This window comes from Chaetodon trifascialis, chromosome 13 (assembly GCF_039877785.1).
Source record: "Chaetodon trifascialis isolate fChaTrf1 chromosome 13, fChaTrf1.hap1, whole genome shotgun sequence".
Taxonomy (NCBI): domain Eukaryota; kingdom Metazoa; phylum Chordata; class Actinopteri; order Chaetodontiformes; family Chaetodontidae; genus Chaetodon; species Chaetodon trifascialis.
The window spans coordinates 10,924,432-10,942,369 of NC_092068.1; the positions used below are offsets into that span (position 1 = coordinate 10,924,432).

The 17,938-nt window shown below is 42.7% G+C and overlaps 1 protein-coding gene across 5 annotated transcripts in view; it reads left to right on the forward strand.

Moving 5' to 3' along the window:
- The window catches only part of macrod2 (mono-ADP ribosylhydrolase 2), a 402,757-nt gene that overhangs the window by 375,750 nt on the left and 9,069 nt on the right, over positions 1 to 17,938 (forward strand). For 2 of the 5 annotated variants that reach the window (XM_070977971.1, XM_070977972.1), the window contains exons 10-15: positions 546 to 584; positions 2,432 to 2,491; positions 7,748 to 7,786; positions 8,222 to 8,266; positions 9,612 to 9,770; positions 10,471 to 10,542. In XM_070977971.1, the coding sequence (XP_070834072.1) occupies positions 546 to 584; positions 2,432 to 2,491; positions 7,748 to 7,786; positions 8,222 to 8,266; positions 9,612 to 9,770; positions 10,471 to 10,542 (414 nt within the window). The remainder of the gene's footprint in view (positions 1 to 545; positions 585 to 2,431; positions 2,492 to 7,747; positions 7,787 to 8,221; positions 8,267 to 9,611; positions 9,771 to 10,470; positions 10,543 to 17,938) is intronic. The other 3 variants (XM_070977974.1, XM_070977973.1, XM_070977975.1) reach the window with 2 other exon arrangements.

The following is a 17,938-nucleotide window of genomic DNA, read 5'->3' on the forward strand; positions in this document are numbered from 1 at the left end:
TTTTTTTTTTTTTTTAGGCGCAGTTGTCCACCCGAGCCTGCAGTCCTTGTAATTTGAGGAAATGGGAGGTTTTGTGTCATTTATGCTGAGCCTACCAGTATAGATTTAATTGAAAAAGAATGTCTCATGAATGTGACCCCCCCCCCCCCCCCCCCCCCCCCGCAAAACAAACACACACTCACACACAATCATTTTGTGTAATGACTCACTAGATCCAAGGCCGTCTGGTGGGGGAATTGAGGGAGGCTGTGAACTGTTGTTGGTAAGATTTTGGAGCATGGCAGCTGTTGTGGAAAGAGGAGGTGTAAGAGCCAGCTTTCGGTCTTATGAACTGCATTGGAAGATAGATCGGATTTCAATCACATCCTGAGGAAACACAGCAGCTTGCAGTTTCAGCTGGTTCAGACAGACCGAGTACGCGGCAGTATGACATCAAAATACTGTTCCCGAACATTACAATCAAGGAGACAAGTTGTGATGACTGGCTGTGTCGTGCATTATAAAATGGCATGGTTTGACACACTGTCTTTTCCCCCTTCTGCCAGACAATGACATGGAGGTTACAGAGGAGCAGCTGAAGGGAGGTGAGTGACAGAATATTTCATGGTTGCCTTTTCACCTTAACACCTCCATTAAAGCACACAGAGGCTGAGTGAGTGGCGTAGCTTCAGCTGGTGACAGTGATTTGCTGGGTTTTATGCAGCAGATGAAATTGAATATTTATTCATTTGGTGACAAGTCGAATCCCTGGCCTGACACATCGCAGTTAAAAATACTTCATGTCAGGTACATTACATTACAAGAGCTTATATCCACAGCTAATTCCCAACACCATTCTCTTCATCCGGCTTACAGGCACAATGCCTTCAGACCACCTAAAGCGAGTGACAAAGGAACAGCAGAGCAACATCCCTCCGCAGCGTGCGCCAGGCGATAGGACAAACACAACTGTCAGCGCATAATGCTTTTATCACAGCACCATCTTGGCACACGGCCTGAAACTCCCAGATACTGCTTATCAGGATAAACTATTGACATTTGTCTGTACACTGATGTCCTGAATAAGCAATGGCTCCAACAGAAAGCCTCATGGAAGTGCGTATATTGTATGAATAGCAGGAACAATAGATTGAATACAGTTTAGCTGCAGTTACTTTTTTTCTCCTTGGTAGACAAAAAAGAATCATTCTTATGAAATGTTTGATGAAATGTACTGCCTCTAGCAGTTTTCTCCAAGGAACAGTGGGTCTTTGAAAGCGCCTGATGGCAAGTTTTCTTTACGAGTACGAAGGGCTTGCCAGGTCTAACTGCCGTGTCCCTCCAATATGTCATAGTACACGTGCAACCAACTAAGCAGAGAAGAATGTTAGTTTTACTGTCTATCGAAGGAAGTGTTCAGATTACCGTAGATGTAGAACCCAGGGTGCTATCAAAATGTTTTTCCTCCCAAAGTCACCTCCATGATTTGCCAATTACACGCATCTGTGTTTTCAATGAGATTCCAGTTTGTGAACATAAAAGGGCTGTTTTATAAGTGCACAGTAAAATGTGATATTCCAGAGTGAAACAATGTGCACGTAATGGCTAAATCATAAAGAGTTGGCTGAGAGGAACTGCATTTGAGACTTTGTCCTATTGTTAGCGCCTGAGCGAGCGCGTTCGTCTCCTGTCGCGCTCCTCACCAGCTATTTTACACTGCATACTGTATAATAACATAGCACCAGACCACATAAAGCCAACTGAAATAACCCCTGATAATTCCAAGCTCTGTTGTATCATCATGCCAGCCCCGACCCGGTCCAGTTTGGCCTTGTTTGATGGGCCTCTGTGCCGGTGCCAAGGACTGGCCTTTTATTCTGCTCCATCAGCCAGAGTTTGAATCTGCTGGCTGGAGCCTATTCAAAGGTTCGAATGACTGCCTTTCTCACATGGAATGGTGCTTTTGTCCCAAACTGTGCTCTGGAGTTGGTCTCAGAGCCACGCATTCTTCCCTGCTCTCCCACAGGAGCCTTTTTTTCCTTTTGTCAGACAGGTATAAAACAAAACAGCGTAAGTGTGAGTTCTCCCACAGCCTCTTTTAGCGTGGTCAGCCGAGACAGAACGGCCAAGTCTAAATAATCACTGCTATGATGAGTATGTTGCCCTGCGATCAGCTGGCGACCGGTCCAGGGTGTACCCCGCCTCCCGCCTATTGACAGCCGAGATAGGCTCCGGCCCCCCCGCGACCCCTAAAGGGATAAGCGGCATAGAAAATGGATGGATGGATGGATGATGAGTATGTCCTGCCAAAAGCCGTCTCCACTCGCGCCATCTCATCTAACAGTTCAACTTGACATGATGTCACGCTCTTCGCGTCCTGATGGTGTTGGGGGGATAACGATGTGCCACTCCCACGTCTGTAAATCACCCTTTATTTTAATTTATTTTGCAGATAACACACCACCATCTACAAAGTCCACAACCAAGGATGAAAGTGAAGACAGCAACAGGGGTATGTCTGTCTGTGAGTTTGTGGCTGTGTGTGTGTGTTCCTTATTCATTCTAATGGTATTAATGAAGACTGCATAGATTTGGACACGCTAAGTAACATAACGGGTAGAGGAAACGTTGTGCATTGATATGTGTTTGTATGATCATTTGTTTTGTGTGTATGGAGTAATGGAGTGTGTTCTTGGTCAGTAATCTCTTGCTCTCTGGTGCCAAGTTCCTCTTTGGGGAAATGAATACAAGATGAAGCTTGGTCTTTTTAAAAGAATGTTTTCTTTAAGGCAAACTTGTTTAAGAAGCCATTATCTGGCTATTCTGCAGTTTCAGCCCCTTTGGATGCGTAATATTGAAACAGTTATAGGCTTCTCCGATACGATGGACCAAAGATAATTAGATTCTTACACTGGAGGGTGTTAGTAGGCAATTAAAATCGTACACCATCCATTTGTCTTCAAGCCTTAAGGTTGCAGGGAATTTTTGAAGATAGCAGACATGGTTGTTTTCTTTGGGGAAAGGATTCCTCTCGCTGATTGTGAGAGGCTGGACTAGATAGTGCAGACTCTTCAAGGGCGTCAATAAACTCTGTGTTGTTAAACAAAGCACAATAAGTCATTTCTTCCTGCCTATTCAACATACCTTTCCATAATCCACAGCAGTAATTCAATATGATTCACAAATTCAATCACCAGCATTAGGAGGGCATAAGTATTTTGTAATAATCTTTATAAATCCTAATTTATCAGGCCCGGCAGTTTAATAGTAACTAATCCATTCACAAAAGGCCTTGGCACAGCTTTCTAGCATGGGAACACTCAGTCCTTGAGACAACCTCTCTCACAGGAAAGGAATGAAATGATTTTGTACTGCCTTCACTGTAAAGGTTAGGTCTGGTTCGACGTAGCACATAGGAAGGATTAATCATGGGAAACACTCAGATGTCAAGGTAGCACAAAGCAGGGGAAACACGAGCTGCAAAAAACGACTGTCAGCTACGTGAGACAGACATCATGAGATGCTTGAGAGTCTCATGCCACCTCTGTACACCTGTGGAAGATTTCCATTCAGCAAAAACACACTGTATTTCACTTCACATCTTGTTTATAGAGCCAGTAAAGCAGGCCACCTATTTGGTATAATCAATATATGGAGCACCTTTTAGAATAAATTCTGCTCTGCTGCAGAGTTGGTGGAGTGTGTCTGCCAATATGCCTCAGTGTGATCCATCACATCCAACACAGTCCTGGGGGGATTCACTCTCTCCAGTCCACGGGTCAGACATGAGGGACTTTCAGCTACAGCACTGATGAAGAGAAAACGTTAAGGCTTTCTCCATTGTTTTTCCATGATAAATACAATGGTTAGTGGACTGAAGGTAATTATAGGGCTGCTCTGTCCCACACACAACAACTGCTACATTTACAGTTGTTTTGTCACCGCACGAGCAAAATGCTTTTTTTAGCCTCGGTGGACTGAAGGAAGAAAACAGTAAAAAGCAGCCAATGAAGAAAAACACCTAACTGTGAAACACAGAACACAGATCATTCCAACAATGCAGCCTTTCTGTCTTATTCTGAACATGAACCAACATCAGAACACCTCTCACATTACGTTGTACGTTCCTGTGTATTATGCTTGTAGATTTTTCTTAAATGTTAATTCTAAGCCTATTTATTTCTTTTATCATTTTGTGTCTTGTGATCTTTTCTAAGCGCTTAATGTCTCATAGATTTCAGCTGAATGTCCTACTTTCATAAGACTTATTCGTGTTAAAATGTGATATAAATAATGATAAAAAATTAAGTTCTAATTATAATTATTTACTTTAAGACCAGCACATCAGGGGGGCTGTTCTGCAGTATTTCAACTCTTCTTCAAAAGAAGCCAACAGACGATCCCTCGCCGTCTACAAATAACCCCAAAGTGTATTTGCAGGAAAGGGTCACAGATTAACTTTGGTGTGTGTGTGTGTGTGTGTGTGTGTGTGTGTGAGAGAGAGAGAGAGAGATGAGCTATGTTGTGATGTAATCCAGATGAAACAGAGGCACAGCATGCAGATGCTGCGAGCTATAGAAAGAAAAAAAAAGACAGAGTGGGATGAGACGCAGGGGCAGACGCTGGCACAGAAGTCCAGGGCGGAGCGTAGGCTCTGTGGAGCACACCTGACTTGGCAAGCAGCCACGCAGTGTCTATTATTTGATATCAGATTGGTATTAGTGAGATTAGTGGATGTCACAGGGCACAGTAAAATGCGAACATTGAGCCAGAAATCAATGCCTGGCTGGGTCTGTTTGCCTGGCATGCTTGAGCTTTCTGGGAACCACCCGGAGAAGACGGGGAGATGGTGAGAGATGGCACCGAGCGTGGACGGACACACAGATTAATAACACAATGTGTGGACAGACTGTAAGGCTCTCCATGGGATGCCATCCTTTGCACTGTGGCACCCCGCTCACAAACACCCTTGCACTTTGCTTGCATGCACACATTTCACATGCAAATGGTCTTTGAATGATGACTTGGTCATCTCACAGAGCCCTTTTTCCTTTACTCATGTCTCATGAATTTTTCAAGTTCCCCCTTTTTTATCTTTTTTGTCCTTTGCTCCAGTTAGCTTTAATGGAAGCAATAAGAGACGGGGATGGGGAAGGAGATAGAGCGCAGCTATGCTGTGAGAGTGTCTGTGCAATTTTCACATTTCCATTCATTCCTGAATATGTGATACTTTGCTTTTACTTCCTAGGAAATATGGTCTATAGTTGATGTTTACCCAACGGTCATGCAACTACCACACACAGGCCAGCTTGCATATCAGCATCTAAATTGTTTATGCCCTTGTGATACTATACCCCTGAATCTGATGTTGACATAAATAAATCATTAAAGTGTGTGTGTGTGTGTGTGTGTGTGTGTGTGTGTGTGTGTGTGTGTGTGTGTGTGTGTGTGTGTGTGTGTGTGTGTGTGTGTGTGTGTGTGTTAAAGAAAAAAAAATACTACAGTGCTGTTGCTCATTCAACACAAGTGCAGACGAGTGTCTAAAATTGCCTTTTAGTCACTGTGCTTCTGAAAGTGGAATTGATGGGAGTATAGGCACTCAAAGTCTTGAGGTGTGGACTTTGGCTGAAGCCCTTCTGTGTGAAGTATGTCAGACCCTGATTCATAGTGAAGACAGTTTAGCACTGAGAGTTGTGGAGCAAAGCTGTGCCAATGCTGCCACCTGCTGTTTGGAGCAGGAGTGAGCTGGAGGTGCTGGCTGGGTTTCGACTTTGTGAAGACACTGTTCTAATTGAACTTAACTTGGAGCCTTATAAATCAGGTCTGCCCTACATAGAATCTTTTGTTGTCTCCTTTGTACGCGTGTGTGTGTATATGTGTGTTTATCCACAATCTGTCCCTTAGCATCCTTTATCACAAATTGAATGCTGTTCCATTCAATAAGCCAAATACGAATGATCAAATAACACAGAGGAAATTACATTCAGCCTTTTGTCGTATCTGATATATTGTTGTTTGGGATCACTTTAGACAGATACAACAGCCTTGCATAATTTTTAAATGCAGAAGAAAGGTTTAGGATGACCTCATGGCCAGCAAAGGATTCATCTTAACCTGCTTTTCCCAGTGAAGTGGTCTTTTCAGCCCCCTGTCTGTGGCTTCATCTCAAAATGCCAGTCATGATTAATAGAAAGGATTGCCATCTACTGTGTGTCACCAGTATTCTGTGTGATGGACAGGGGCACTTGAAGCAAACATGCAGCACTGGTAGAACTGGCCTTTTCCCCATTTAATAGAGGCTGGCATTTTTATTGTTCTGAGTGCAGGGCAAAATTGCATAGATATGAAAAAATGGTTTCTCTCTACAGCTTGTTAAAAAAGCAATTATAGAAGCTGCACAATAGCCATTGTAGAGCATGTTCTCTTATTGGTGTCATGGCTTTCATTTACTCAATTTGTCCCAAATGTCATTGGTTTATGTGTGTGTGTGTGTGTGTGTGTGTGTGTGTGTGTGTGTCTGTGTGTGTGTGTAAGAGCGTGTGAGAGCAACAAAAGGGGTAAGGAGGGTGGGGGTAACAGATATGGAGAAGGGATTAAAGTTGTTATATGTCACTGTTAGAATCTGCCTTTTGCGCATTCAAAAATGTGGCTATGGTGTTGTGTTAAGCATATGCTCATGATTGTAGCTAGTATGATGTCTGTACATTTTAATATCTTTTTTCATAGTAACATACTATATTATAGCATCATACTGATGCTATTCACTGTACTATGCTATGATAGTGACACCATCTTTGGGCCCATACTTGCTGCAATTTTAATTTGTCAATACTTTGGTTTATGACCGAATTAATGCAAAACCACTGACATTCTCTTCAGCCTGCCAATCAGCTTATTTTACATGCAAACACACTTAACGATGATAGTGACCATGGCTGATAACATCAGCATGTCACTGTATGTATGCTACCATGCTAAAATTAGCATTTAGCTCAAAGCACCATTATGCGCTAATACAGGCTGACAGAGCCGCTAGCATGGCTGTAAACTCTTAGTCTGGTTCTACAAGTATCTACTGCTGCACATTTGGGACTTTCTTCATTGTAACAAAGATATAATGCAACAATGATTGGGGTTTGTTAGCTTTCTACAACTGAAGCTCAAAGCTCTCTCTGTCAACGGCTAGCAAAGCTAACAAATAGGTGGGTTTCTTCAACAGTAACCTTGAACATAAGACAAAAAACCCAATGATCAACCCTCTATGTAATAATATCCTTCATACAATCATGTGTTCATAAAGTGGTGAAACCGCTCCATCCTTGCTTATGAATGCCTGAGCCTTTTGAGGATGCCCCTTTCATACCCAGCCATGATACTCTCACCTGTTTACCTGTGGAATGTTCCAAACAGGTGTTTTTGGAGCACAGCTTTCCCAGTCTGTTGATGTCCCAGTCCCAACTTGACTCAAATTCAGAATAAGCATATATTTACAAATATCAATGAAGATGATGAGGTAAAATATTAAACATATTGTCTCTGTACTGTTCTCAATTGAATATATGTCAAAAAGGATGAGCAAATTATCGCGTTCTGTTTTATTTATGTTGAACACAGCATCCCAACTTTTTTGGAATCAGGCTTGTAAAATGGGACACCAGCTCTCACAAGACAAATTCTTTGCCTAGAGATGAACCGTTTGTGATCATTAGTATGACTGCTAGCTTTGCCATACGTGTTTGGCTGATGATTCCTTTCCCTCGCTTTTCAGGTAAAGAGGAAACAGGTGATGAAGAGGAGGGTGACAATGGTAATGTAGCTCTACGGACCATTAACACATGTTCTGAACCCCTCGGCTCTCCTTCCTTCTTGATGTCATTTGTCATCAAAAATTGAATTTCCTATTCGCTCCAGTTCAGTCTTTCCATCCTGTGCGCCACCACACTGCACACACACACTCTCACAAAAAAAAGTTCTCTTATCACAGAAGCTTGGAACAAAGAAATCCCTCAATTATGTATGGCTTTAGAAGTGACATTCTTTTCCCCTTCTTTTTTGTCGCTTAATTTATGCATGTCTTTGTGGTTCCATTGCTCTCATACTGCAGTACAAAGACAAAGCTACACAAAGAGATGGAATGAAAAGGCTGTTTGAGGTGATATCGAAAGCCAAGTCAATTCAACTGCAGGCACTAGCACTGAACTCAAAATGTTTTCCACTCTTTTGAATTCCTCCCCTGTTCTAGATGCTGCAGGAAATGAAGACGTGGAGATGGCGAGTCAAAACCCAGGTACAGTAACAAGTCAAGGCCACCAGCATGGATGGGGGTGTGATTCTGTGTTACAGTCAGTGTGCATGAAGGAGCGCACAGTGATATGACTCCTATCTCTGGAGAATTGTACGAGCTGACGGACATGCAGCTCGTTGCTTGGCTTTTCAGCTCAGCTCAGTTTGATTAAAGATCCAACCTGATCAGCCCTGTTAGCAGCAGAGGAATACGTAGCATACAAAGGTCTGAGTGCATCTGCACAGGCTGGATGAACAGACTCTGATGTGTTTTGTTGTGCCGACGGTGAGCGCCTTAAGTGAATTAAAGAAAGATAGTGTGTGTGTGTGTGTGTGTGTGTGTGTGTGTGTGTGTGTGTGTACGTGTTACAAAGGAGCAGCCATTAACTTTGAGCTGGAATCCTTTCTCTTACTCCGAGTATTCTCTGTGCTGCTAGTATATAATTAAAATTCAGCATTTGCATACTGGCAGAAAGCAGCTCCTCGCCTCTCCTCTGTTTTTGTTTTATTCAAATCCCATCCCATTGACAAAGATTTGACAGATAGAGTCTCTCTGAACATAAATTTTGTAGAGATTCTATGAGAGAGTTATAGCAAATTCAGCCTTGGGATGTTATCCAAGACCTGAGATATGTAATTACTTTCTCATGAAACACAAACAGAGAGGTAGGAGCTAGGAGGAGCAACGCTATACAGTTTAAAGTAACACCTGCAGGCTAATTCAGCCAACAGTTGCATCATTCTTGTGAAATGTGTGTGTGTGCATGCATGCGTGTGTGTGTTTGCAGGTGAAAACCAGAGACCACAGATCAATAGGCTGTTCAATTATGCAGTCTTGGTTACTTTGTAAAATGTAGCCTTTATGCACAGACCTTTATTTGCATATTTATTTACTGCAAGTACTCTGCTAGTAATACTACACACACGTTGGCACTAAGACTTTCCCCTCCAACTTTAGAAACCACAGCCGAGCGTGCTAGCTACCTAGGAATGACAAGGTTTGTATGCTGAGCAGCTTCAAACACAAGTATTGTAAATCAGCTGTTTAAATTTACATTTAAACTAGCTTATACAGCCTAAAGCAAGCACTTTTTCTTCCAGAAACGTGTCTTCTTTTTAGTTTTTGACAGTTTTCCCGTCTTTGCTGTCAACCGCCACACCCTTCAAACTGGAAAAGAGAACCCTGTTGATGTGAGGATGTTTGAGAGATTTCTGTCACCAGTAATGACGTGTGGGCTTGTTTTCTGCCATGTGTTACAGGATTTAATGTGAACGCTTTGACTCTGCATGCCTGAATTAATCCCTCAAAATGCACTTCTTTTTATATTTCAATGTTTGTGTGCCTCCAGACGAAAATTCGGGAAGCGATGAGCCGAATGAAGGAAAGGATGCCGATGAAAATGAAAACCAAGACAGAGATGAAGATATAGGCATGGACAAGGACAATGACCAAGGTGAAGACAAAGGCACTGACAATGACAAAGATGAAGACAAAAATGAAGACAAAGGTCTGTACCTAAGGGTGCTTTTTGTTTTTCTCCTTTTGTATCAAAACTGAGCAGCACGGGTTGTCAGTCATAAATATTAATGCCAAACTGAGAAAGGTTGAGGTGATCATCTGATTTCCTGATAGTGAGTGTATTTTATCACCGTATGCAGCAAAATGTCCACAGGGCACTGAGACAGACATACTGTATATGAATAAGTCAGTTCAATGCATGAAACCCTGACGGCTTAACAAAAATGACAGCATAACAAAATGGAAATGTAAATGTTTACAATTTGGTTTACCAGCAGTCTAAAATTACATGGTTGGGAGATGGAACACTAAAAGCGTGCAATACCGGTGCTAGAGCTCAAGTGTTGGGTTTTTTTTTCTTCCTGTCAGTGTTTAAATCTATGCAAATGTATCTCTCAGCACAGAATAAGCAGGGCCGAGTGAGGAGGAATCTGGGCTCAGTTTGTGTGCAGTATAACAGATTTGACAAAGAGTGTTCTATCTCCGGAGCCTCACAGGCCACAGCACGTCCGCACACTGAGGACGCCGTACTAACACATACACCCATAAACAAAGCCGGTCTGATTGAAGACATGACAGCTCAAGCTTCTTTTTGCAGACACGAGGGTGCGATCACCTGTCTGCAAAGACACTGATGTCCTGTGAATGTGTAGCGTGACAAACATCACAGCTTGCTTCCTTTCTTCCAGCAGAGGAAGAGCAGCCCGCTGCCGCGAAAACAGAAGATGACGACACAGCCAAGTCCACTGTGGAGATGGAGGGTAAGATCTGATTTGCTTGGATTTGATATGATTTGATTTGACCTGATTGAGAGAGACTTTCCATCAATGTGATTTTCTACTCCAGTCTGGTGTATTTTCATGCCCGTGTATTGAATCAGTATGGTCGGCCTTGTTTTTGTTGTCTGCTGTTTGTCAAACGAGCTTTCCTCCCGAATCAGTCTCATCTGAAATCTACTAACATGTACAGGAAGCACTAAGCATTGCAGGGACCCTCAAGTGCCATAACATATTTCTGGACCAATACCAGCAGATTCAAAACTGAACACTGTCATAGCTATATGGAAGAGGTATTGTTCTTTTACAAGCAAATTTTGACTGGGAACTAATTATTTTACCAGTAATGTAAATGATCAACTTTCCATTGAAGTGTCAGGTGTGTCAGAAGTGTCTGATGACCTACCGATTGTTGCCTTGGTTGTTAAAAATTTAACTTCATCCATACTAATAATCTCGCTTGCCCTGCTAATTAGTAATGACAACATGCTTTTCCCACACACTGTGCTGCGGTGATGTAGCACAGTATCACAACTGGGTGGGATGTATACCTTTTAGCCCAGATAGACAAGTGAAGCTGTAATTTTCCACCTATCACAATCTAGTGTGGAGTTCCTCGTTCATGCATTTGCACAGCAGCTATCTTAACGCAGCAAGTAGCTAGGATTATTGGTGGATGTTTGTGCTTCAACAGCTGCTTTCAATAGAATATGGCCAGCAATATTCTGTATTTTTGATTGTCAACAGCTCCCTCAAAGTGTTATGTGTGTACCCTTTTAATTGTACTGTACATTCCCTTTCCTTGTCCTTTCGGTTCTCTCTATCTGAGCCAGGTGGCAATTTATTTAGCTATTATTTGCATTCAGCCACTCCAGTAGAGCTCCATGATGAGGCCAGCACTTTGCCTACATGGGATAATCTATCTTTATTTATCCACATTTTTCTCAGACTAAGTAACTCTGTCTAACATTGTCACTGATTAAGGGTATTCTCCGGAGACAGTGCGGGTTAGATTTGTGAACCCCAGCCACCCCTCTCCCATCACTGCACCAACACAAAGGTCTGAGTCACTCTCTCACCTCTATTTCACTTTCTCTTTGACTGACATTCAATTAATTTAGGGTGAGAGTGAACATTCCAGATAGATCTATCTGAGATAGCCTCCTCCATCCTCTCTGAAAAGCCATTGGAATACGTCCTACAAACACTACAGGCTTTCCATCACTGGAAAGCTTCACTCCAGCCTGTTGATTGTGTCTTGCCTGAGCTCCGCCAGTGTCTGTCACTGTCTAGGGTTACTATGGGCTGTGCGCTGTACGGTGACAATGTCAGGCAGTAAACAGTGGTGTCATTCCTGATTGCAGGCAGATTGCATTTTGTACAGAGGAGCAGGGCCTTGGACAGAGTGCAGACCCAAACTGTCTCAGATATTGAATCTTACGCAGGCCAGCACAGCCCAGTTTATCCATGTGTAACCAGCTATTCACAGGACAACACCGAATGATTCCCGAGCCAATACCCTTTATTAAAACTAATAACTGTAATCAGGCTACCTGCTCATGGCCAGAGAGGTTAAATCTGCTTTATTGAAAGGAGTAATAAAATGGCTCATAATGATGGGAGGAATGAGTAATGAATCAAACAATTTGAGGACAGCTGAATATGAGGTTGCTACACGCACACACACGCACATATGAATACACCTACTCATGAGTCAGAGTGTGTGTGTGTGTGTGTGTGTGTGTGTGTGTGTGTGGGTCTTACAGTATTTTTTATATTTTTGACTTTTATTCACAATCAAGCAGTAACTTGAGAGCCCAAACACCTCAGAGTTGGTGATATAATATGTTTTGTATTCATTTTCCTTACATACCCCGTTGGCTCTCTTATGTTTCGACAGAAACTGGAGAGGAGCTCACTCTGATTGCGGGCGAGCTAGAAAATTGCTAGGCGTTGTGGCAACTTTGTACATTTATAGAGCAAATTCATATGTTTGAGCTAAAACTTGGCCATCAAATAGACACATATTGCAGTGGCCTTATCTCCCCATGTCATTTAATTAGAAATCTTTGACAATACTGAAATGTTTTTTCCCGTCAGTGTCAAGGTGAGAGCGTAACCTCAGACATCACCATTTTACAAATGAGCCATCATTGCCAACTTGCTAGCAGTTGCCAAAAAGAAAGATAAATCTGATGCTCTTAAACACGAGAGCAAGGAATTTGGAGAGAAGAAATTTGCTGCCTCTTGCAGTCCTCTCTCTTTGATCCTACAGCAAACGCTGTGAGAGTAATGCGTTCTAATTTGTTGTGAGGTTAATTGTTCCGTCGTATACATTGATGGCCTCTGAGCAGCATCTGTAGCACTGCAGCTGACATCAAACCAACTACACTGCACCTGTGGCTGTGGATGCATCTGAAATTGAAATTTCCCAGCTTCATAGAATACCTCTGAATATTGTCATACCAGGAGGCTTGTCTGATTAACGCCATAATGAACGGGCCAAACTCCAAATACTCAATCCCACATTACAGGATAAAATGTCGCTAAATACCATCGTCTAAATACCATCCTTTGCATCTGCACATTCATATCCACGTGCTCCCAGTTGTCAACAGTGTCTGCTGACACCCTGCTGTTCTCACATAGCTCAATATTGCACATATAGAAGTGTGTATCACAGCTAAGCATCTCGGCCCCGGCTCAGTCGCACTAACAGAAGGTTCAGTACAGCTTCATGTTTGATTCATTTTCACTCTCATCATCATTAAAACTTGTTAGCGTAATAATTCATTCAGTCAACACACTCTCCCTTATATTCAATAAAGGATAGTGCACAGGTCTTTTGCTGATGTCTTATCACTTCATGTAACCAAACTGTGCCACCTGTCGTGTACATCATAGGTTTGTTCATATAAATATGCAGTTATGTTGCAGCATTCAGTCCTGTTGGTGTTAGCTTTACGAATGACTTCAGTTTAATGCAGCATTCTAAGCGACCAAGAGCCATGAGATCCTAACAATATATGACAAATATTATATTCCGGGGATTTTCTTTCGCGCTGTAGAATATCAGTGTGGAGTAGAGATATGTAAGGTGGGCAGAGGAGAGATTTGTTTTTTAAATCAGGCTGCACGCTCCACTATATGAATCATATGTATTAGATATCTTCCTGCACAGGCAATGAGATTCTCAGTCTGATTATTTGGGATGTTATAAAGCCCCCACTGCACCTCCCTCAAAATTGAATCACAATCCAAGCAGCCTTTATTTATGAATATTCATAACACACTTGGAAAATGGAAATGGAGGCATATTGTTACTGTGTTTGAAATATCTATCCAGCAAGCCTTGTTCTGGTGACTTGTGAGAGTGGGCACCCGCTTCAGTAAGCTCACGGAACAGCCATAAATTAAAATAAGACTGTCTTTGCCTAAAGCTAGGAATAAATAAATCTGAGTTGTGAACAGAAATTGTTTTTCCTTCATGCAGTGTGATTCTCCTACAGTAGTCGATAGCTATTGTCTTAGCTCCAAAGATAAGATTTAATGGCTGCATAGATTCAGTGCCACTGAGTAAACAACAACTCATCCTTCTTCCCAATCAAACTTCGAGCGAGTTTGGCCGTGAAACATTTGCATGTCGTGCAATGCACCAACGCAAACCTGAATAAGGTTTGTCGTGTGCCAGACTGCTCTGTGATAGCATTTCCTATTACACTTCAGTCAGTTTAGTAAGTGCCTATTATCGACAGCCTTTTTTAGAAGTGCTGTTCGTATAATTCTGCTCTTGAATATTTGCCTGAATATAAAGCCGAGATAACCTCGCAATCGAGGAAGCCTGAATCGTAATACATCAATGTTCCTTATTTTTTCCCGGCTTTGATAAAGCTGGCCTCTGCAAGAGGCTGACTGTAGCATGAAAGTGGCTCCTTGACTATGGAAACCGCACAGAATAATTTAGAGGGTTGGCCTCTACCTGAGCGTGGCTGGGTGCAGACAAGGCGGGTAGTAGGGGACAGCTGTAATGGCATTGTAAAGCCAGGCAGGAGGGACCCTGCTGGGGAGACAGAGAGAAAGAGGATGGGGAGACAGACAGACCCAGCAGGCCATCACAACAATCTCAGTCTCAACGCAGCAGAGAGACAAGGCACCATTACATCAGCCCAGAGGCTGTTGGAGCTGACATTCCCACTGCTCATCTCTCCTTTGATTTTTCTTTGTTTCCTTTTCTCTCCTCAGACCTGTTGTGTTGTTAAAAAAAACATCACAGCAACCCAAGTAAACTCCAGTTCATCCTCATTATCCACACATTTTCACTTGTTCATGGTTCCTTTATCGTCTTGATTTCATGACTTTATCACACCAAATGTTTTTTTTTGTCCGGCGGTGGCCAGGATGGCTCTGCTTTATTTAGCGCTGTGATTCTTCCACAACCGCTCACAGTTCACTGTACGGGAGGCCCTGAGCAGAAAGCCCAGCTGCGTCCGCAAGTGCCATATGTTGCCCAAAAAAAACACATGCACATCGTGTACCCACCTCTCTCCCTTGTAAGATCCACTGACAAAAAAAATGTGTCAAAATGGAGGCGCAACAAACCCTCCTCTAAAATGTCTCATGAGAATTGATTTTATTCTGTTGTTTGCAAGCGTTATTTGGGGGATGTTATTGATTTCTGTGTATTTTACTTCCCCCGTGGTGCAGCTTGAGTGTAACAAAACAACAATCCGACACAAATGGCTCCTCTGAAATCCAGCAGACTTGACAGTACGAAGGTGCATGCGAAACAATGACAGCGCAGTGACACTGTGCGGTCGCTCTTTTATTTTAAAGCGTCAAGCACACAGTGGAATTTCAGAGTAATCCATTGCAAATCAAAAGAGAGTTTTTTTCCTTCCTCTTTTTAGCAGCTTGAATAATTTATCCCTGAATTCATTGGTATGTTCCTCTCAGAATTTGGTGTGCGCTTTGCATTTATGGTCTTTCGTCTTACAATAGCAAAAAGGATTTGAAGCTTTGCTTAATTGGTTGTTTTGTGCCCTTTTGTTTTGGTCTTTTGTGAACAATGGGATACTGGTGATGTAAATCTAATTCTGGAGAGCAATGCGGTCTTTCCTGTGGCTAAGAGTTGTCAGCACACAATTAACTTTTGGCATAACATTGTATACTGCAACACTGAGTGGCTCCTCGGGGAGCAAGCTGCCACTGGCTGAAGACATTAGGCTATGCCTGTGTTTTATAGCTTTCCACACTGACTGTGAAAGTCCAGGAACAGCGGCTACACCAATCACAGCCCTGCGGAGGCATTGTGTGTGAGTGCCATGAGGAGACTACCCACAGCCTTATCTTTAGCCGTATTAAAGCAGCTTTTATCGCTGAATTCCATTTGGCTTGAAACTCCATTTGACTCCTTGTTTTGACTTGCTTTGTTAGTTTCAGTTCGCTGGACATCGAGCCTGTTTCCTGGTGCTTTCGATATGAAAATGTCTCACTTTTCAAAATAATGACATTGTCTCACACTCTGTTGATCCCATGGAGTCTGAGTGGAGGCAGTTGTTTGCCATCATTCCTCGGCATGTCAGCGCCCTCCATCATTTTGTAGCATCTTTCTGTTGAAGAGAAACACGACTCTGTGGTCATTTAGCTGGAGATGGAGAATAGACCAACAATGTGCACAATGTCCATTATGTTGGTCACCTCTGGCCCAAAAGCCAGCTTCAAAGAGAGGGGCCCTCATCTAACAGGCTGCGAGGGATGCACTTTTTCTGTCCTCCTTTGAAGCTCCTCTTTTGATCAGCTCTCTTATCTCGTCTCCACCCCTCTGTTTGGTTCACAGAAATGGCAAATGAATCAACTCTGTGCTGAGTGAGCCAGCCAGCAGAGATGCAACAAATGTGTGTTTGAAAAGTCAGGAACATATTTTAGTTTCCATCTCACACACACTCACACTCTTTAAAAACACACACATGCACATAAAGACACTGTTTGAGTGATGAGTGATCTCAGCATGGGTTGCCTGTCTCCTGGAGGCAGATTTGATGGTGGAGCTACTTTAGTCAGAAACAGGAGAAAACCCGAGCGTGATACTGACAACAATAGTCTTTGAAACTCCAACATGACAGTTGGGATTTTTAAGTCTTTAACCCTTTGGATTACAAATGTCACTTTGTGCTTAGCTTGCTTGTATTAGATATTGAGCCCTCTCTCATCTTTCCAAGTTCAGAGTGCACACAGGGTATGAAGCGATAAAATCCAACCATCCTTCACCAAAACACAGCCAGTGGGTGGTCTGTGGTCTTATCATGACCTGTACTTACAAGTATTGTTAGGTGGTGGCCTGTAGTGGGTTACATCGATTGACTTGTAGCGCTCGTGATATGTTACAAGTCAATGTATAATGTCATGCATCAGTGGGATTAGTCATCACAGAAAACATTTCATTGGACAGCATTGGGCCAAAAAAAAGCAACCAGGTTGTTTGGAGATGACGTCACGTCACTCTTTTGTTGTTGTCTGCATAGGAAACACTATAACACTCACTCAAAATGCAGAAGTTTTGTGTCGTTTACGATCGCTCAGATCGATCAAACCGAGAAACCTCGAGGAGCTTTTATTCAGCACCAAAAGTTGTGAAGATGGGTGAAAAATGCAAGAAATTGACCACAAAAATGCGTAAAAAATGGCTTGAATGGCTACTGGTGGAAATGGTGTAACATTACAGTAGCTACAGTTTTAAATCTATGGTGATAGATTTAAAGTAATAGCAACACGACTAACACTTGTTAAATCGGCGTGAACGGTTTCACATAAGACAGCTGACATAAATAATGCACCCTGTTCGAGATGACCCACGTTTCAGTGCTGTTTCAGCAGACCTTTGTGAGTGTTTAACCTAGAAAACAACCGTAACATCACGTGACTGCAAATGACCTATTGAAGTAAAAAATACTGTCACAATACTAATGTGTGGTGCCACATCTTCATTTGCCATAATTAGAACTCCGTCAGTCCCTCATTATGCTGCTGCCACTTCTGCTATGTGCTTCTCCTACTGAGGTCTACCCATCAAACTGCTCTCTTGCTGACCTTTCAGTGATAGACAGCTGCTCTGCCAGGACTCCTGGTTTTCCCTGCCGTCCAGACGAGCACTTTGATTATATTGACCAGTCCAATCCATGATCTCCCCTGGAAAACCTTGAGCTGCCCAGAGGAGGCATCACTTCATAACTGCAAATCAGTCAGCTGGCCCGAGCCACATCATCATCCAGGCCTTCCACTATAAACATGCCGCTTCTACAACTCCCTCAGCTGTGGTATGTCCCATTTTAATGTATCGCGGGGGTGAGCCACATCACCTTGTGTCAGATTTACCAGCCCCCTG